The sequence below is a fragment of the Hylobates moloch genome, unplaced genomic scaffold (genome assembly GCF_009828535.3).
Source record: "Hylobates moloch isolate HMO894 unplaced genomic scaffold, HMol_V3 SCAFFOLD_15, whole genome shotgun sequence".
NCBI classification, from domain to species: Eukaryota; Metazoa; Chordata; class Mammalia; order Primates; family Hylobatidae; genus Hylobates; species Hylobates moloch.
In genome coordinates, this window is record NW_026652290.1 from 64,412,720 (window position 1) to 64,433,775 (window position 21,056).

A 21,056-nucleotide genomic window follows, 5' to 3' on the forward strand; every position below is an offset into this window, starting at 1 on the left:
TTGACCACATTCACGTTCAGAGCCCTGGAGCTAAAAAGCACTTTACACCATAAAATAAAAGCACTGTCTTTTTTTCTAAAAGGTTACGTCTGGAGGCCACGCGGCTCATACTTCATACCGAAAACTACTGAAAGGACTATGAAATCCTGTATGATTTACACTCTCTCACTGCATTAGGGTATAGATCTACTCAACTCTAAAAATACGGTGGGTTTCTAACCGACGTGAATATATGTGCATTATTTCAGAAAGTCTGTTAGAAAACTTGTCAACACATTATAAAGCATAAACTAGGACTTGGCTATTAAGTACGGAGATCAGAGGCAGAATATATACTGCAGGAAGTCCTGGGGCGTCTCCTCCGCGGGCAAGATAAAAAGGGGGAGGAGGGAAGGGGAGGGGTCGTCTGCTGGCCTGGAGTTTACACGCAGTGTCGTCACCAAAGGTTTGGGAAAGAGCCCACGGAACGTAATTACCCTTTCAATGGGAGCAGTAACAGCTCTACAGCCCCAAACGAAGTTAACTGAACGGCCAGAAAATAATTTTAACGTTGTCATAATTTATCACTTTCTAAAAGCCACTTCTGGAAAGGTAAATATACTTATTGTGTATCCAAGTGTGCGCATTTAAAGTGACCTTTCACCCCCTCTATAAAACCACCTGCATCATTAATCAATACTTACGTAATATTTTAAAATCTCTTAAAACGACACATCTTTCTTTAAACACACATACAAACCCTCCCCTCCCCCACTTGCGGGCGCTTTAGCGAGCATCCAGCACGGCTGAGGGAGGGGGTGTCGCCATAGGGGAGGGCACCAGGGGCCGGGGAGGGGGGTCGACGACCAAGAGGGATCAAATGCCGACACACAGCCGTGGTTTTCTGGACTGGGTGAAATCTGGCTGGGGGAGGGGCGGGAGGGGAGAGCACTTCCCATTTCACCCTGGGCATATTATGATGGTGAAATTAAATATATGTTAATCGGGGAATCGTCGCTGCTTACCTCTCCATTGGCACCCAGGGAAAGCAGCTGCAAAACTGGCTTTTTAATGTATGTTTTAAGATGTGGTTTCGGAAGGAACCCCCTGGAATCTGAAACAAGTGCAATAACATAGCAGACCTACTTGTAACTAAGTGCTTAATTTCCTATGATTTTTTTTAAAAAGGAAAATCAATAAAATGTTGCCAGTTATTTATTGGAAATAACCACAGATAGCAGCCCTGATAGGGTGCCGTCGTTAGAGCGCACACAATTGTGTAATGAATTGTAATTCAGAAGACTGTTAAATGTGAACCACAGAACCTTTCAGAGGTAATAAAGTCATTACTTTTTACACTACAGCCAACCCCGAAAAGCTTTATACACACCCTTATATATAAATCATACATATATATATATATTTCCACAACATGCACTCGATCATTTATATATCTTCTCCATAGGTGGACTTTTATGGAAGGGTGGGAACAACATTCAAATCTGAAAAGCCTGGTTCTGAAAGAATCTGGCTCACTATTGTTACCTGAAGGGGATTTTCTTTTATTTATTTATTTTTGAAAGGCCTCCCAGTTGCACTTTCTTCTTCCATCTCTTCACCTTCCCTCCAACCGTCCCCCACGTCGTCCTCCCCCGCCACCCCCCAAGAAGACATTCTTTTGGTGACTCCAAGGTTGGTTTAACAAGACAAAAAACAGACTGTGGTGGAATAGAGATGCTGACCTGCTCTGAAGAACTCAGTGAAAAGGGGAAATGGTGTCACACACAAGCTACAGAGCTTAACTTCTAGTGAATCTTCCCGCTTCTTAAACAGAATTTGAGGTCTCCCCCCCGGAAACTGGAGGGAAACAACAACAAACAACAAACCACATTGACACAATCCCAGTCCAGCCCACATCTCTCTCAATATTGAGCATCAAAACCTCCTTTTCTTCCTTAAAGGGGTCCGAAGCTCCGCCGAGCTACGCAAGCCAGTCATTTTCTAACACAGTAGACTTGAAACTTTACTAAGACGAAACAGGAATAAACAGCCGCTTGCCGGCAGGGCTGCGGGATGGGTGAGGGCGTGCAAGCCCGGGGCCCTCGCTTAAAACAATAAAGCCCCCCCCATCGGGTGGGTGAGTTTACGGAAACGACACCCCTTAGACTGAAGAGGGGGATGAGAAGACGGGGGTTGTGGAGAGGCGAGGGAAGGAGGGCTCCTCGCTCTGCAGACACACTCACACATATCCACCTGCAGCTCAGGGTCTCGCGGGCCATGGCGACCCGTCTCCACCCTGCACCCTCCGCAACTCCCTTGGACCTGAGTCCATTCTCCTCTCCCCCTAACTCCTTTCCGATTTGGAATCGGACCGCGATCTCCCCGGCGGCGGCGGCGGCGGCGGCTGCAGAGTGGTGCTGGCAGGCCGGGAGGCTGGGAGGCGGGAGGCGCCAGGGGACTTTACAGGCACGTTCCTGAATAAACTTTCCAATCGCAGGGGGTGCTGTTGCTGTACATTTTACGTAAAACTGAAAGTATCCCACGCCAGAGTGAAGCCCGCTTTTTGACAGCGGCAGCACGCGCGTGTGTGTGCGTGTGTGCATTAAAGAGACAGGGTTTTATTTCCAACAGGTCTTCCCTAATTTCCAGGGAACGTCTGCAGAAAGGCGAGAGGGGGCTGCTGGCTCCCGGGTGTGCGCCTTGGCCGGCGGCGCCTGGGGAGCGCGGCGGTGACCTGGGGCTGTCATCTCACCACCGTGGCCTCCCCGCTGCTCCTGCGAGCCTGTCGCTCTCTCTCCGTTCCCCATTTTATCTTTCCCTGGGTAACAGCACAGGAACAGTTGTGCTCTGCCCGTAAGAAACATTTTCTTCCCATCCCTCTGTGCTTTTGCAGTTGCTCTGGAGTGGGAGGGGGTGTGTCCCTCCCAGGGACCCGGCTCGGGGACCTCCCGCGGCGCCGTGAGCACATTCCCAGGGAATGGGACTCCCGGGACTGCCCGCGCTTTGTCCTCGGCCGCTCAGAGAGGTGGACCCCTCGGCGCCTCTCTTGCCCAGGCCCCCGGCGCTCCCCTCCGGGGACCAGACTCTGGCTCCTCGTTCTTTATTCCTCGGGCTGTCTTTCTGCGACCCTTAGGAGCCGGGGACTCGGCGCTTCCAGTTGCATTCAGACCCAGTCGCTTGGCGGGGCGCTCAGATTCCCGGTCCCTGGCTCCGCCTTGGGGGCGCCCTCGGGCCCCGGCCTGCGCCGCCTCCCTCTCCCCGGTCCCCTCTTTCCAGGCCGCCCGGGCTCCTGGAGACTCGGGCGCTGCCCTTCCGGACCCGCAACCCTCCAAACTTGGGCTGGATTCCGCGTTGCCGTGCGCTCCCTCCCACCTCCCCTCGCCCGCTGCGGAGCTGTAACTTGGAGGCTCAGCTCTCAACTTCGGGTGATTTTTCTTTGCTGTCCTCTCCTCTGGCAAAGTTTCCCGAGCGCAGCCGCGGGCTCGGGGCTTTTACTTCGGCCCCTGGCGTCCACACGCGGGGAGCGAGCGCGGCGGCGGCGGGGAGGGGAAGTGGGTGTGCGTACGGAGGAGGGTGTCCGGGAGCAACTCTACCTGGCTTCCCTCCGCCCGCGCTTCCCCAGCCCGGGGCTGCAGCCTCCCGGTGCACTCTCGCTCTATTTTTTCCTTTTTTGAATAATCTTTCATTTTAGAGTCCGCGTGTGTGGGGGGGAGCAGGGCGCACGTCTTGCTCCCCCCCCCACCCTTTCCTCCCACCCCTGCCACCCCTTTCTTCTCTCCCGGCCACGCCACCGCCGCGGCGCTCGCTGCGGCCACTGGTGAGCCCGCGGCCCCAGCGCCCCCTCCCCTCGGCCCGCCCCTCCCCCGGGGGCCGCGTCTGGCGTCCGCGGAGCCCCCCGCCCCGCACCTCCCCCGCCCCGCACTGGCCATTGGCTTGTCCTGGTCTCTTTTTCATGTCCAGCCCCTGATGTGTGTCCATTGGTGTGAGCTTCCCCTTCCCTCCTCCCCTTCTCTCCTGCTCGCCCTGCCCATGTTTTGTGTGTCTCTGTCCATCCAGACTCCTGACGTTCAAGTTCGCAGGGACGTCACGTCCGCACTTGAACTTGCAGCTCAGGGGGGCTTTTGCCATTTTTTTCATCTCTCTCTCTCTCTCTCTCCCTCTATCTCTCTTCTCTCTCTCTCTCCCTTTTTTTTTTTTTTTTTTTTTTTTGCTTAAAAAAAAGCCATGACGGCTCTCCCACAATTCATCTTCCCTGCGCCATCTTTGTATTATTTCTAATTTATTTTGGATGTCAAAAGGCACTGATGAAGATATTTTCTCTGGAGTCTCCTTCTTTCTAACCCGGCTCTCCCGATGTGAACCGAGCCGTCGTCCGCCCGCCGCCGCCGCCGCCGCCGCCGCCGCCCGCCCGCCCCGCAGCCCACCATGTCTCGCCGCAAGCAAGGCAAACCCCAGCACTTAAGCAAACGGGAATTCTCGCGTAAGTAACCCAATAATAGTAATAATAATTATTAATAATCACGAGAGCGCGCAGGACTAGAAGCAAAAGCGAGGGGGAGAGAGGGGTGTGTGCATGCATTTTTAAATTTTTCAAGAGAAAAACCTCCGAGAGTCGAGGTAAAAGAGATTAAAGGGGGAAAAAACCCTCATTCCATCTGGAACCATTGCCGTGTATGCACTTTTGAGACAGCACGCACCTTTTAATTTTATTTAATTTTACAAAAATTTGACTCCTCCTCTTTCCTCCTTTCCGCCGCTTTATTTCTCTTTTCGAAAAGGAATGCAATGTTCCCCCCCCCCCCCTACCCCGCCAGTTTTGCAAAATAATGAACAATGCTAAGGATGCGAACAACTCACATGCAAACCTGGGGGTGGGAGCTGGTGGGGAAAGGGAGGTTGCTTCCCACTCACCGTAAGAAAATGGGGGGGGGAGGGAGTGAGTGAGTACAAGTCTAAAAAACGATTCCCGGGGAGAAAAGAGGTGAGACTGGCCTTTGGACACCAGCGCGCTCACGGTCAAGTGTGCAGCGGGAGGAAAGTAGTCATCCCCACAATAGTGAGAAAGTGGCACTGTGGAAAGGGGCCCCCAGCGCTCCTGAGTCCGCCGAGTCGGGAGAGGGGCCGCGGCGACGGGGAGAGCCATGGGACCGGGAAGGACGGGAGACGCGGCCGGCACTGCCGCCTTTTGTTCCGGCCCGAGGTGGGTGTTTGTCCCGCTGCCTTTTGTGCCGGCTCCTCGCGCTTGCCCTCCCGCGCCGCCGCCGCCGCCGCCGCCGAAGGGCAGGAGCCAGGGCCGGGGGAGGAGGCGGCCGGGGGCACACGGGAGAGGGAGGGAGGGAGCCCGGACTGCTGCCGCCTGGGTTGCCGCTGCCCTCTCCTCCCGGCCGAACCTCAGAGGCAGCAAGGAGAATACTGGCACATAAATAAATAAATACATAAAAATAAAATAAATAAAACAAGGCAAGAGAATGTACAATTTCTTGCCCCCAAAACGAAGCCAAACGCCCTGCCAACCCTTTTCTGTGATGGCCTTCTCTTTGACTCCCCCACCAGCCCCCCTGCAAAAATCTCACAATCTCTCATCTAGAAAAAAATTTACAATCACCCTGTTCCCCAAAACCCCTTCAGTTGCAAACTTCGGGCGCCGACGGCACGGAGAGGGAGAGAGGAACTCCCTCCTCTTACTATTTTTTGGAAGATTTTCAAAAAAAGTGGAAGTGGATTTTGATTGGGAAAAATCTCGTGTCTGAATGTTTACAAGCACCGCGTGTGCGGGAGCCTCCTGCCAACAAACAGACAGAGGACCGAGCGCAGCGCGGCAGCCCCGGAGCAGGCGGCGGCGGCGGCCTGGCCTCGCCCGGGCCTTGCCCGACCTCGCCGCGCCCCAGCCCAGCCCCGGATCGCCCACCCGGCGCCCGGCGCCCACCCGCCAGGCACGGCGGCAGGCCACGCAGTGACTCCGCGCCAGCCTGGCCCGCGGTCCTGGTCCGCCCCCAGCACAATGCCCAGACCTCTTCTCGACCTCCCAGACTGCGAAATCGGCTGGGTGAAACTCGGCTTTGCAAAGCATTTTTATTTTGCAAAGCAACTGTAAAAGCGCGTTCTGCGCCTCCCCTCCCCTCCGCCCTGGGTACTCTCTCAGACGTCTCTTGTCCACTGCTCGGGACGGCGAGGAGGTCACCACGTGCTTTCCCTGCCCACCCCCCACCCCGCCCGGTCTGGCCACCAGTCCCCCTGCGCCCGGAGCACGGCCAGGCCAGGTGGCGGGGTTGCCGGGGAAGGGCAAGGGAGAAGTGTGTTTGAGTGTGCATTTTGAGGGCACTGGGATCCTGGGACCCCGAGCACTTCATCCTTTCGGTCTTGCCCTCTTACCCAGGCCTGGCTTAGTCTGAGGTTCTTGTGAGTCTATATAAGAGCTGGTGGTGGTGGCTGTCTCCCGCTGACTGCGCCTGGAAAGGCGGGTGGTGGGCACTTAGGAAAGTTTGGCAGCAAGGGAAAGAAAGGCGTGAGGGCCCACATTCCCCCTCTACTCTATTTATGATTCTTACTTTAAATTTTTGATGCAGTTTTAAAGGACCACCTATACTTGGTTCTGTGTTTTTTTCAAAGGGGTGGTGGTGGGGGGTGCGCACAGGGAATTGAATTTTTCACTGGGCCCTGGAACTTGTCACACACTTCGGAAGCTCCCCCACCCCGGCACGTTGCGGGGCCCTCCCTCTCCCCACCCCCTCGCATCCCTCCCTCGCCGCTCTCCCCCGCCCCCAACTCCCCCGGCCGCGCCGGATGCGGATCAGACGCGGCGCGCGGCGGTGTGAAGTTACAGCCCGGCCAGGTACCGGCGGGAAGGAAGGGCAGTGTTCGCAGGACTCGGGAAAGTCAGGCCCTTCTTCGGAAGGATGCAGTGGGGGCTCAAAGGACAGACCCGGGCGCGCAGTCCAGGCTGCTCCCTCGTACCCCTCTCCCTCCTGGGTCCATCTTGGGACACTCTAGGCTGGGAGGGTTAGTACCCCCTCCTCCTGTCCCGGGGTTAAAGGGCCAGTTTGGGAGGGGGTGAGGGGGCCACTTCTTTCTCTCATTTTCTGGGTGCGCATAGGGGGCAGGAGCCATCCCGGTCCTCAGGACCACCCCCCCGCCCCCCGCCTCTGCTATGTGGGCTGAATGAGCCATTCGGTCGCTAGGAGGCAGAACAAGATCAAGAAAGCTCAGCGAACTTGAACCTGTACCAGAGCCTCCCCCACCTCCTGCCCGGCGATTCTCGTCCGGGGAGGAACGAGCTTTGCGAGGGTGGGGGTGGGGGGAAAGAACGGTTAGGCAGAATTCCCTTTCTCTCCCCCAGCACCCCGTATGTCTTTGTTCTTCATTTTGACTTTAAAAATGCTTCTGGCCGGGGCCGCGGAGAAGCGACCGGGCGCGCGGCCGACACCCCCGTGCGCGAGCTGAGACCAGCGCGCGCCGGGCTCGGAGCAGGGTGCAGTTTTCGCTTTCTTTCGGGGCCGGCATTTTTGGTAGGGAGGAACCGGGAGTGCGCGCTCTAGGGCTTCGGGGCATGGCCGAAGAGGGGGATATGGCAAGTTTGCACTTGGTCTCCAGGCTCACTTCTTCCACCCCTTCACCCCCATGCTAAGCACAGACCTCGGTGGCCTCGGCTGGCTTGCTCGGCGGCTCTGCCGCCCGACACCCCCCCTCTCGCCTCGGAGCTCGGAATCACAACAATAGTAATAGTTATCATCATAATGATGCGGGCAAGCAGCGTCATTAATAATGAATAACCGCAGCCGCCGCCGCGCACACCCAGTGCCCAGAATTGCGGGGGAAATGCATTTGCAGAGATCCCCCAAAGTAAAAAGTGTGAGCTTGTGGACACAGAATGAATTTCAGGACCCGCGCTTGAGGTGTGTGCGGAGATACTGAGACTGCACCAGGTTAACCAGCCGGGTTTTCCAAACCTCACTTCCTTTTTCACCAACTGGCAGGCCCAGGGAACCGTCACCCCGCGGCCAAGCTGGACGGGCATGGAGGCAGCAGTCAGGGCCCCTGGCTGCCCTCCGCCTCCGGACCTCCGGACCTCCGGGCCCCCGGGCCCCCGGGCCCCAAGGCCCCGCGGCCGCTGCTGCACGTGTTCGCAGCAAGCGCGGCGGGAGCCTGCAGCCAGCAAGCTGCTCGCTTTGTGCCTCAGAGTCTCCGCGCCCAACTTCACTTTCTGCACGGTCCACCCCTGCCGGGGCCCCTGCCCCGGGCCTGTAGCCCCGGCTTTGCTTTTGTTTCTTTGCTTTTCCTCTCTGAATTTCAGCCTCCGTTTGCTTCTTTACCCTGTTAAGACAATCAAGGAGAAGGACTTGGAAAGCAAACTTGAAGACACATCTCTCTTTCCCCCTCCCCCTCCGCTCCCCGGCAGCTCTCGTTTTGCTCGCTCCTTACCAACATTTCCTATAAGGATTATTTTTTTCCCTTAAATTTATTCTTTTGCAACTACACAGAGAGGAAAGAGATCTCAGTCTGTCACTGAGACATTGAGACGTTCCAGGCTGTCCTGCTGTTTGAACGTAGAAACATTTTATTTTCTATTTCTTCCTCCCCTCGTAGAGAGAATTCGCGGCTAATTATTATGATTATTTGCCTACTCCCTTCCACTTCAATCGAGGACTCCCTGCTTTGTAGCCGGAGTTTAGGCCGGAGCTTAGAAATGTTGGTATTGTTGGGGCGAAGGAGGATGGAGTTGAATTGAGGGAGGGGGTAAATGGCTGAGGGTTAGGAAGGTTTTTAGGGAAAGGAGAATTTGCATTAAAATGCAGAGAAATTATCAGATGCCCAGAAAGGAAATGTTGATTGCCACTGAGAAAAGATGTCAATGCAAATCAGTAGACTACACCATGAGAATTGTATTTTCATATTTTCTTTGTGTCCCACTTTGTCTGATTTTTAATAATATAGCAGCAATAATAAAAACACATTTTGGTATTTCTCTGAACACCACTAGCCAAATGTTTTGCAAGGAGACCGATGTTAAACGTATTTCATACATTAGGATATAATTCTTGTTAATTAGCAATAATTTACGTTAAGAGCATAGAAAATGTTGAGGTTACAGGTTTTATATCTGTACATTTGATCATCTTGTTATTTTCAAGAACTTTGCCTCCTATAAAATTAATTAGGTGAAATGTGGAGGTGTAATCAGCAACCTCTGAATTACCACTTCATTTCCCGGTTTTGATTGTAAATCAGTTCAGTCACTACATTTAGAAGACTTTAACCAAGTCTGTTTTGAACCACATTACCTTTAACTATTTGATACCTAGGAGAATATTTCCTTTTGCACCTAAATAATATTCCCAGTTTTAGAAATGTGTCAGACCTTGGGAACAAAAAAAAAAAAAAAAAGAATCTTAACGGTGGAAATAAAAATTTTTGTTTTTTGCAAAGGTTCTATGTACTACTAAGTTTGATAAAATAAAATATTTTCCTGAGTCTTCCTTCAGTCTGTAAACCTCAGAACTTGTAGCTAATGCTAAACAAAAAAGCCACATTTATCAATGTGTACTTAAAATCCTTAATTCAGACAACAGGAATATTTTGAGAATGAGTTCCCTATTCCTCACTTGGTCAAAATGGAAGCAAATGTAAGAGAAGAATGACATAAAGGCACAATGCAGAGGCACTTCCGTTTGTCTTCTTTTATTTGAAAAGTATGCATATGTATTCTGTATTTATCTTTTGGCCCGTATGTTGGGCAAAGAAACATAAGTGCTTACTTTACTGTCTTTATTAGTAGGAATATAACCTTCATATTCCTGTGGTGACCTTATGTTAAATTAGGAGGAGTACCAGAGGCTAGAAATTATGAGATGTCCTACTTGAGCACAGGTGCAGCTAGGCAGGGCTCTCTCAATATTATTTCACCTAGCACATCTGGGAGTTACTCCAGATCTTCCCCCTCAATATTCAGCCTGGGTAGGGTTGAAATAAATTTAACCTGAGTTCACTGGATTTTTGCACTTTATCAAAATCTGTTCCAATATTCTACACTCAAATTAAAATCTATTTTTTGATTCTCTGTGGCTTTAAGTTCATTAAATGTGAAATTGGCAGCTTGCTAAAGAAGGTCAGACTGATTAACTGTTTAAGACTTGTACATTTTCTGCTTCAGTTTTATTAACTGGCAGCATCCTGGATGTGTTTTGTATTTTGTGATTTTTTTTTTTTTTTGATAGAGCAAGCATAAGATTTCACAAGCAGAGACTTACCAACTCTCTTTTCCCCTTTGGAAGCTTAAAAAATGATAGAAGCTGGTAAAGTAGATGCTGGAGTATTTTAGTACAAAGTTAAAAAAAAGCAAACAGGAAAGAAAGACATGTCTACCTTGTTATACCATCCGCTGGTGATTATGTGTGCAGAAATAGTCTCATAATGAAGCATTTTGGAGCTCATTCAGAAAATTAGTCAACTTTGACAACATTAGGTGAGGTATTTCAAGTCTAAAGAAAGGACTTCTCAGCCTTGCTCTGAAATGTGGTGTTTGCTTGACCATTCTGATTTTTATACCATAGATGCCACCAAGCGCAAACATGTTTAGAATATTTTAGGCATTCCATTTCTCAGAATAAAAAAAAATGACTAATTGGCTTATTTTCTTAAGTACTCAAAAGTATCCCATTTAGCTAATGTGTCTGAGAAATACTGCCAGTGAATTTGGTATTTCTTTGATTTTGTGGCACTGCTGAGAGTGAGAGCAGAAAGGTTTTTGGCAGGGTGAATTATGCTGCGACATGATTATTATTTAGATCCGTTTCATAGGTGCATGCAGTCGTTTTCTTATTACAGCAGTGTAAATGTGGCACATTTTTCGTGTGACATAGTAGCTTTCTAATTTATGAAGCCATGTCTGTTTACTTAGGAGTATATACATTCACACACAAAGGGTGTGTGTGTTTATTCACCTCTCCTTTCATTCTTTGGCACAATGGACAACTTGGTGTATAGGAAAAAAGAAACAAATTTGGTTTCTATCCACTTTTTTTTAAACAGTTTTTCTTGTAGTTATTATTTAAGCTTTCTTTATGTTCCCTGTGTTAACTAAGTAGCATTCTTTCTAAACTTACAAACCAGACACATTTGTTGCTGTGTGTGTGTGCATGTGTGTATGTGTGTGTGTGTGTGTTCTCTGGAGTTATGCAAGGAAGACTGTTTTCTTTACATATATGATGATTTGCCTCATTGACAGATTTGCTCTCTGGTTGATAACCTTCACATCCTTGTACATTTTGTATGCTCACATTTTCTGGGTATTATATAGAGAAGCCTAGAAACACTTTACATGATGTGGTGGGATGGCATGGGGTTGAGATGGGCTTTCCCCTTTTTTCTCCTCTCTGGCACTCTAATAATTGTGCTTTTGTTTCTCCAACCACAGCCGAACCTCTTGAAGCCATTCTTACAGATGATGAACCAGACCATGGCCCGTTGGGAGCTCCAGAAGGGGATCACGACCTCCTCACCTGTGGGCAGTGCCAGATGAACTTCCCATTGGGGGACATTCTTATTTTTATCGAGCACAAACGGAAACAATGCAATGGCAGCCTCTGCTTAGAAAAAGCTGTGGATAAGCCACCTTCCCCTTCACCAATCGAGATGAAAAAAGCATCCAATCCCGTGGAGGTTGGCATCCAGGTCACGCCAGAGGATGACGATTGTTTATCAACGTCATCTAGAGGAATTTGCCCCAAACAGGAACACATAGCAGGTAAATGAGAAGCAAGGAGAAAAGCTGTTTGCATGTTTTCTTTTCATTTTCAGAGGTGCTGTAGCCAAGCAGTAAGGAGTTGTGAAGTGCTTTCTCTATTACTCTATGTGACTGTCCATGACAGCCCTGTAATGTTAAAATAATCATTTCTGTTGCCTACTCCCAGAACACAGAAAAATAAATATTTTCCACCTCACTGAATCAGATGCAGGCAGGATAGGTACACACATCAGACACCTTCTCTCTGGATCTGTCGATTTTGGATTTCTTTTCTTCCCCATCCCCACCTTCTCATTTTGAAGTATTGAGCTTTACTACACCTAGTCCAGCTTCCATTGTCCATTTTCAGCTTTGGTGACATGTCAGAGGCAAAGTAGCCATATAGGCATTTGCAGTTCAGCCAATGACTTGTTTGACTCAGAACATCTGGCCAGGCCTCCTTAGGGGTTCAGCTCTTTCTCAAGCTTCCCTGAAGTAGAGTGGGCTGGCAGGGTAGTTGGAGGAGGTGGAAAGAGTTAACTGAGCTTCAGGGCTAGCCTTGGATCCATATTGGCTGTCAGCCCGGATGGGGCTGTAATTAAACACAGCCCCGTGGTGGGATGACACCATGACCTTGACTTTAAGATGCCATTTTCGACTGGCCAGGCCAGAGTAGAGAGGGCAGTTGCTGAAGCGCACAGACATGCTTACTCGAAAAGTTTAAGGGCATGTTGGAAATTTCAAAAGGTTGGTTTGACAGGAACGGCTGCTCCCTGCAGCCTGCCTCCTCAGCTAAATGATAAATGCTTCTCTGTGCTCTCTCTTGTCTCTGATGTGGTTTTGACAGATGTATCTTGATTTTGTTTGTGGTTTACACAGCCACATGTCACCCTTACAAATGTCCAGTCCAGACTCCACTGTTTCTGCTATAACACAATGTAAGAATTTTCTTGGAAAAATACACACACGTATTCAACAGCCCTCCCTCCTTCGGTTAATTTTAGCAGGGAGGTAGCTAGGTATGTGGGTTTCTCGGCAGCTCAAGGGAAAAGGAATTAAAGGCTAGCAGTGGGCCTTAAATTCCCTGCTCTAAGTGATAAACAGCAACACTATATAGTGACCCTCAAAGCATTTTTTGATTGAGCATGTTAGACAAAAGTCAATGCAGATTCTGTGATGACCGACACGCCATGCCTGTTGGTGGATCGCTTTCTTCCATCTACCTACCATCCAGCTCCCGAAAGGCAAGAGGTTTGTTCAGTTTTAGGAAAGGTAGTGCATATCATGAATTGATTCACTGGAACTTGTCTCTCTGACCTAGTTTGACCACAAAGTTGAACCATAATAGGTCAGTGGTCCAGAGGGGATTAAATGTCATATTACTTCTCCTCTCCCCCTCTAGAATTTGATCATTAAAACCAAACGTGGCATTTTCTTTCTTTTTTTAATGCTTTCTGTAATAACACTCAGATATTTTCCCTGTAGTGAAATGGGAAATCTGCTACTAGGGAAGCTGCATTTGCAGAGTGTATTTCTTGAATCCACCACATTTACCTTATGTGACATCTAGGTGAAGATTTTATCTCCCCTACCCCCCAGTAGGATGTGGGAATGACCATTTCCATGTGTTGTCTTGTGACTGGAAGGAAAATGAACAGAAATGTAAGGCATGATTAATGAAGCAAGAGCAGGCGGAAGGGGATTTGTCGTCTTCGGAGATCCAAAGCCTTGCTAAATCACCAAATATGGAGTAACACTTGCGTGATGTAACATCGTATTTACATATCGAGCTGCTCGTTTAAAAGACAAAACACAGTGTCTGTCAAGCAAGAATTAAAACCACACTTCTTACTGAGGTCCCAAATAGGTTATTCAGTCTCAGATTAACCAGCTCAAAAATTCTGTGCCTCTGTATTTAGAGGAGGAATCTAAACGCTGGGTGGAAGGCCTTACATATAGTTAAAGCTTTTACTGCCATAGTTGTGAATCTATGTAGGGAAATAAAAGATATTTGCTTGAACTCCCTGGTTATCTAAAGGTTCTGTTATTATTTTTTTAAAGAACAAGTATAATAGCAGAGCCTAGAGAAGCCAAAACCAAAAGCAAATTTAAAATATATTTTATAGCGCTAATAATCAATCATTTAACTGAGACAAAAAGCTCTCTAAGATGTCTAAGATATTCAATGGGTGCACAACAAGTGCTGCGACCCAGGTGAGGTAAACCTTTCATGCATGAATAATTACAAAGTCTTTATTTCTTTCATTGTGTTTAATCACCTGTTCCCACCCTGGAACTGGCTGAACATAAATAGTGTGGTCACATCTCAAAGTGAGATGTCAGTAACTAGAATCACGACTTCTCATAATTCACAGTAATGAATTAAGAGTTTCCTATGGTGAAATTAACATTCTACCATTGCATATAAATTCCGATGCTCTGGCCTCAGGTGCCCCTGAAGCGAAGTTCTAGAAGACGGCTGTGTGTGTACCCCCAGCCCATTTCTCTAAAGCACGTCTGCACAATTCCAAGTCTGCTTTTCTTTTTATGATGAGGAAGGAAACAATAACAGTAATCATTCAGTACATATTTGAATTGTGTCACAAAAAGAAAGGAGAAGCAATGCTTTGTATTAAGGAAAGGGATATATTGATGAATCTCTAGAAGAATATGTTTGGCAACCACATAAAAGGTAGTCATTTAAGCGTGCTGGGTAGGAAAGGCTTTATTAAAGTGATGTAAGTTGGATTTGAGTTCACTGTGAGCCTGTACCATTTTATAGGCAGGAAGCAAGAATAAAACAGTGACAGATCTTCTTCCTAAGATAAATAAAGCTTAGAATTCGGGACTTTCAGATAGGAGAATAAGGCAGAGTTCTTTAAATCTTGAGTAAAATGGTATGCATTTTCACTGTACTCAGGCCTCTCCGAGCTGAGTTTTTTTTTTTTTTTAGACGGAGTTTTGCTCTTGTTGCCCGGGCTGGAGTGCAGTGGCATGATTTTGGCTCACTGCAAACTCTGCCTCCTGGGTTCAAGCAATTCTCCTGTCTCAGCCTCCCAAGTAGCTAGGATTACAGGCGTGTGCCACTACAGCCAGCTAGTTTTTTGTATTTTTAGTAGAGATGGGGTTTCACCATGTTGGCCAGGCTGGTCTTGAACTCCTGACCTCAGGTGATCCACATGCCTTGGCCTCCCAAAGTGCTGGGATTACAGGCTTGAGTGACTGTGCCTGGCCCAAGCTGAGTATTTTTTAGAGGATTCTTTTTACCTGGTGAATAGATGGGTATGTGCTCCCCCACTTCATCCACGTACACATATGAGCTGTACACCTAGATGTTAATCAGGTTGCTTTTTTCATTTTATTTAAATATTCAAAATATTGTGTGATTGTGATCCATTGAGATCATTGAAGTAGTATTAATTTAGCTGGGAATTAGCAGCTTATGTTGTGTGGGCCCAGTTCATCAATATGTGTGTCAAATATCCACCCTCAGATATCAGCAGCCTTTGACTTGCAGTCAGAGCTTTCAATAGAGGTTTTGTTTTGTTTTATTTTGTTTTCTTTTTTTTTTAGTCTCATATTTTATGATGGGGGAAATATTCATGGAAGATTACGGAATGTGAAACTGCTGTTCCCTTATAGAAAAGACCCAAACATTATCCCATCATGTCAGATTTGAGGTTTTGGCTTATTGCACATAGGAATCTTTAAATTGGGTTTGGGCTGTCATAAAGTTAGCTTTTTGAGAGACTAGAGAAAAAATATGACAAGTCCTATAAAATGTAGTAAAGTCTGCTCCTGTTGATATATAACATTTTTTCTCTTTAAAATCACGAACATAGATATTTATATCAGGGTATTTAAAATTATTTGCCTAGACAGTGTAGCTGGTATTTAGATAATGATATATCAGACAGACACTCTAAAGAAGGGAGATCTACTAATTCAAAATGGAAATACATTAGCATGCTCTTAAAAGTAAATCAAATACAATATGCTTTTCAGAATTTAGAAAATGAACTTACCTTTTCTTTTTGTATCCATTCTGATTCTCTCCTAGCTCAGACTGAACTGGAGGATGTATTTGTGTACCTTATGGTGTAATTGTAAAATGAGACTATAAATTATAGTATGCTATTATGACTACTTATTTTTCTTTCTCTTTATTTATGTGATTCTGAATAAAAATGACTGACCTCTGAAGTGAATTTTCAGCATGGCAGTTAAAACAGAAAAACACCACTACCACAAAAACAATATACTGGTGAACATTTTACTTACCTTCAGAATCCAGAGAGTAGAGAATATTGTTTCCTAATAAGTACCTAGGATTTTCATAGGGAGCCTATGTTTGTGAGGCCACTATCCAAAGACTCATGTTCATGAAACTGGGAGCCCTATATACAAGCTGTATTTGTAAATAAGACAGAGAAAGGTTGTGAACTGGCAGCTTGGATGTTTTGTCAAAGTACAATGTCAGAGAAACTCTTTCTAAGACAAATTGTAAATAGAACTGTCACAGTGATTGCATGATTGAGCCGCAGAAGTGTCCTACAATTGTTGGCATTGTCAGGACTTTTGAAAGCTTAATTAAACACAGTGGCCCGCATGGCTGCTAAACTTACTAAGGAAAGCCAAAAGGAAAAAAAAAATACCTAAAATGTAGAAGATCCTAAAGATCCCAAACTTCTTCTGACATTACCCTTGTGATGACACAGAAAAGATGCATTGTGCATTTTCCTAGTCATCTTTTATAAATAATAGTTTTGAGAATAGGTCCACGTGATATGAAGATCATCCTGTGTGTGATGTGGAGATTGTGTTAGTTTTTCTGTCTCCTGCTGTTACAGACAGTTAATGTAAAAATGGCCTTTTATTGGAAACACAAATATGTATTCACTTCAAGAACAGGAGCAGAGGGGGACAAAGTTTTCTTCCCATTCTCTGTGTTTATTCTGTGAAAGCTTAAAAACACACACACACACACACACACACACACACACACACACACACACACAAAACAGTGCTGTAATTTCTTAAATCACCCCATTCCTTGTTGTGTTGCAAGTTGTGCCTTTACTATAAAGGATCTGAAATATGTTTTGCACACCTTTCTCTTAGTGAATGTGGCATTTAATTGTGGAGCTGCACGTGGGCTGGAAAATGCAACTGGGTGTAGAAATGTGTAGGCAGGATCAGGACAGGCAACCTTCAGCTCAGGGAGGAGGCGAGTTGGATGCATATTAATGGCACCTTTTAGAGTCCTGGAAAATCATTAATTTCACACTGCAGCTTCCATGTAGTTTGGCTAATGTGGGAGTACTAAACTGGGGTACTTAAAAAACATGCAAATCCTAGGGAAACATTTTTTAGATTTTTGTGATTTCTCAATGAAAGTGTTTAATAGAGGAGAATAGGTGAATGGTGGCTTTGCGTGCTGGTCAGTAAGAAAGGAAGAAAGTTTGGCTTTCCTTTGGGGGGAAATATTAAATTTAACCGAAGTAGAAAGCACAGCTAGGGAGATGCACCAAGATTGCGTCACTGGATGTTAATTTCATCTACTTTGGTTGGTCTGTTCACACCCTTTATTGCACAAAGAAGTCATTTGACAAAATTTACCCCAAGCCCAAGTCTGTTTTTACATACAGTAGTACCAGCTTTGTGCAATAAAAAGCACTTAGCATCAAGCTGGACCCAGCCTGGCACCTTGCCACTTTTTTAGCATGAGATTTAATCACCAAGCATCTTTAGTACCTTTCTGCTTGTTCGGATTTCATTTGGGTCATGGCTATGTCAGCAGTGTTGTTATTTCAAGGATTAAAAAAAAAAGATTCTAACTTAGAGCCCACTTTTAATATTATTTCAAATCAAGCAGATTTTTATGTTATGTGTCAATTTGGATGACATTAATAAAGTTCATAAAATATGTTCAGACTATATAATTTAATGGATAATGACTACTATTTTTATTTGTAATACAAATAGGAAATTGACCATTGTCTCCCTCCCTCCTTGATTCTTTTCTCCTACCCAGGTAAATGGGCATCCTTAAACAGCTTCTCCCCTTTACGACCAGGGTATAGAGCACTGGCCAATATCAGTAAATTTACCTTTGTAATTTGCCACGTAGTTTTTACAACATGACCTAATTAATTTGAGCACGAACCATATTATTGCTACTGGAGTCATTTTATGTCACAAACTTAATTTCCAGGAAATGTAACCTGACAAATAAGAATTCTTTAGCTCTCTACATGTGCTCCTAGAGACCAAAGGCAGATTTAAAATAATAATAATTTTAAAAGTGCCAGCATTATTAAAGCCAGTATACTTGATGCCAAACTCATTTGAAGCCAGTAAACATCAGACTGTATTTCTAATCAGTTTTAAAATGTAACGTATTCCATATTGGGTTCATTGGAATTTGTCTCCCTGCTTTTTACTGGCCAGCTGCACTCCCTATGCATTTTTAAAACATTTCAGCAAAGGCTTTTGCTGTTCTTAGCAGGGTTAGTAACTTGGGGTCTATTTCTGAGCTCATTCGTCATTCTGCAATGGCATTGAGTTAGGTTGGCAAGGGAAGGATTTGAGGCATGGGGGGTGGTGAGGTCACTTCTGATCCCAGCAGGGAATAGGTGAGCTTCATTTGCCTTTACAATAGGCGCACAGTTACTGCACCTTGGAGGAGCTCTCAGGTGCCGCTCAGATGGGCGCATGTAAATGCCCTGTCAGATGCGGAGCTGGAATATTAATGCTTCTTCCACCACCGCACCATAATAAAGCTGTACACAGCAAGCTTAATATGCAGCTAGTCTGGGGAATTGTATAAACTTAGATAGCCCAGTGTGAAAGACAGCGATGGAAAAATGCTCGATATGCCACAGTTTCCATTCTTGTTCTCCTTTGATCTATAGCGAAATGAAAACATCATCCTTTTCTTCTCTTGGAGTTGTCTCCCCATCTCTGCCACCTCCCAATTCACCACCAGAATTTTTTTGCATGTGCTGGTATGGAGAAATGCAACATAATTTGTTTCATATGGTTAATTACAGGCGTTTGAATATTTAAAATTTTAAATAGCCACAGTTCCAGCTTTTCCCGTTAAAAGTATGTGATTTGAACAAAGGGAGTACAGTGTAAATATTTGTGGTGATTTGCAACACCCCTCTTTCCCCATTAAACACACACACACACACACACACACACACACACACACACACACACACACACACAGAGACATTCAGTTTAAATCTAGTGCTGACCTAAAGGACTTCTGTATCTTCATTTGTACTTTTTTTAAAAAACAACTTTCAACTGGAATTCCATTAAAATATTTCACCATTATATTTTTGAGTCCACATTGCTTGAGGTTTTAAAGAAGATTTTTATAATGTGTTCCTTTAACAGAATCAACAGCTGTCAGAAGCAGTTGTGGTAGATCCACAAAACGTATAAAGAAAAATACACGTCTCCTGAAACAAAACACTTGGAAAAATAAGCTGCCAAGAACTGGCGAATTAGAAGTTTGCAGACAGGGAACTGAAGTGTCATCTCTTGGTTCACCCTGGAGACTGATGTGAGCGGATCTGATGCAATGCTGCTGGAAGATTTACCTGCACAGGTTGCTCCTCTAAGGCAACGCGCAGTGCACGATTGACGTGTGCACCAGAGCTAGGCTGGGCCTCAGCTCACTCCATCTTCTGCCCTTTTTGATCTCTTTAGATAGCTAAAATACCAAGTTCTCAGAGTGCTAAACAACAAATTATATGTACCTAAAGGTGAGATGATCAGGTTTAAACTTCCTGTAAAAGAGGTGAGAAGGCGCCTTGCACACCCTTTTCCAGATAGGGCTGGCAGCATGTTATTCAGAACTGAATCGGTCTCCGCCAGGGAATTCCCGGTGGGAACCTGGAGCAGGTATGTTGATGAAGGGGATACCTGGGGACCTTTGGTCACTCACAGTGAGTTTTTATTTGTATTCTCACTGTTGTTAGCATTGCCGATGAACAATTGCACCTACAATTTGATTTTAGTTTTAGATAGAGGCGAATCCACTGATTAAAAACTCCCATTAAAATAAAGAATGGAATTATTGTGAAACCTGCAAGGGTGCCTTCAAAAAGAAAACCAGTGCTGTTGTATACCTACCTCGCCTTTCTATTTGCTTTCTGAACTTTCTAAAAAACACAAGGAAGCTTTTTGCTAAGCATCAGGGCATTTAAATTTATATTCATCAGTTGTTCATTTTCTTAATATGTAATTATGCATAAAAAAGCTGCAAGGAAGTCACATCTGTTAATTTTTAGGGAAATAAGGTGTAGCTTGGATTCTTATGTTGGAGCACAAAGCACTGTGTGCCAAGTCTGATCCTGTACGTTTTAAATATAGAGTTTTAATATTTGGCCAATCTCTGCACCTCACCAAACAAAAACAAACCTCAAAAAACGAAGAGAACCAAACCTGAAGTATTCTCCTTCACCAACTCAAGGTATACCATGATTTTATGATTTATTTACATTTAGGGGGAACCCCTCAGTGAACCATTTACTCTCCATTTTAACTCCCCTGCCCCGATCCTTTCAGTTTCCAGTTAAAACAATGCATTAACCAATGTTAAATCTTAAATCTCATGAGTTTCTCTCTCCTACTCCATCACACCCTAATATTTAAAAAAAAATTATTCCTTTACATTTAAAAGTGAACATTGGCTACTGAAGAATGATTTAAAGGCTGAAAAAAATTTTTAATAATAAATCGTAACCTTCTCATGTTCTGTTTTTGTCATGTTAAGGGGAAAAAATCAATAAGGAAAAATTTAATTCTGATAAAGATACTCTTGGATCTTTGAAAACAACTGCTGTCCTTTTAACTAAAACATTTGAGCAGCTTCAAAGACTATGTATTTCTTCTGATCTTGGAGCTGTGTGACTGGTAGCAAGAAAGAAAAAAAATCTTATTCTACATACAAGTGGATTGCTTAACAAGTCAGCACAGACACGTACTTGTTTGTACAATAGAGATAAAAATTCCTGTATAAAAATAATTCAGCTGCTGACAGCAGGCATTGTTGTTGGACCTGTCTTTTGTGCTTGTCCCAGCTCTGGGCCCCCCTCCCCTCCTATCTGCTTGGGGCAGCCTGCTGCCTGCACACTCCTGACCAGAAGTTAATTGCTATATATTAAGTATATAGGTATTGTATTTAAAGAGGAATATCTCAAGGCTTCCTATATGCATTCCACTTTACTTTCTGATGTGATTGCGGTGTTGCCAGCAGGGGGGTGGCAGGCAAACGCTCTAATAGGGAAAATCACTTGAAGGCAGTTAGGGGAAATTTGGCCTTCAAGTCCCATTTGCTCTG

General features: G+C 45.8%; 1 protein-coding gene across 10 annotated transcripts in view; it reads left to right on the forward strand.

Moving 5' to 3' along the window:
- Nucleotides 1-3,382: 3,382 nt before the first annotated feature.
- The window catches only part of BCL11A (BCL11 transcription factor A), a 106,836-nt gene continuing 89,162 nt past the window's right edge, over nucleotides 3,383-21,056 (forward strand). For 4 of the 10 annotated variants that reach the window (XM_058428452.1, XM_058428453.1, XM_058428456.1 and 1 more), the window contains exons 1-2: nucleotides 6,764-6,811; nucleotides 11,390-11,719. In XM_058428452.1, coding sequence (XP_058284435.1) covers nucleotides 11,491-11,719 — 229 coding nt within the window. In that variant the 5' untranslated portion in view covers nucleotides 6,764-6,811; nucleotides 11,390-11,490. Of the gene's footprint in view, nucleotides 3,405-3,551; nucleotides 3,797-3,858; nucleotides 4,460-6,763; nucleotides 6,812-11,389; nucleotides 11,720-21,056 lie in introns of those variants that run through there. The other 6 variants (XM_058428451.1, XM_032176646.2, XM_058428450.1 and 3 more) reach the window with 5 other exon arrangements.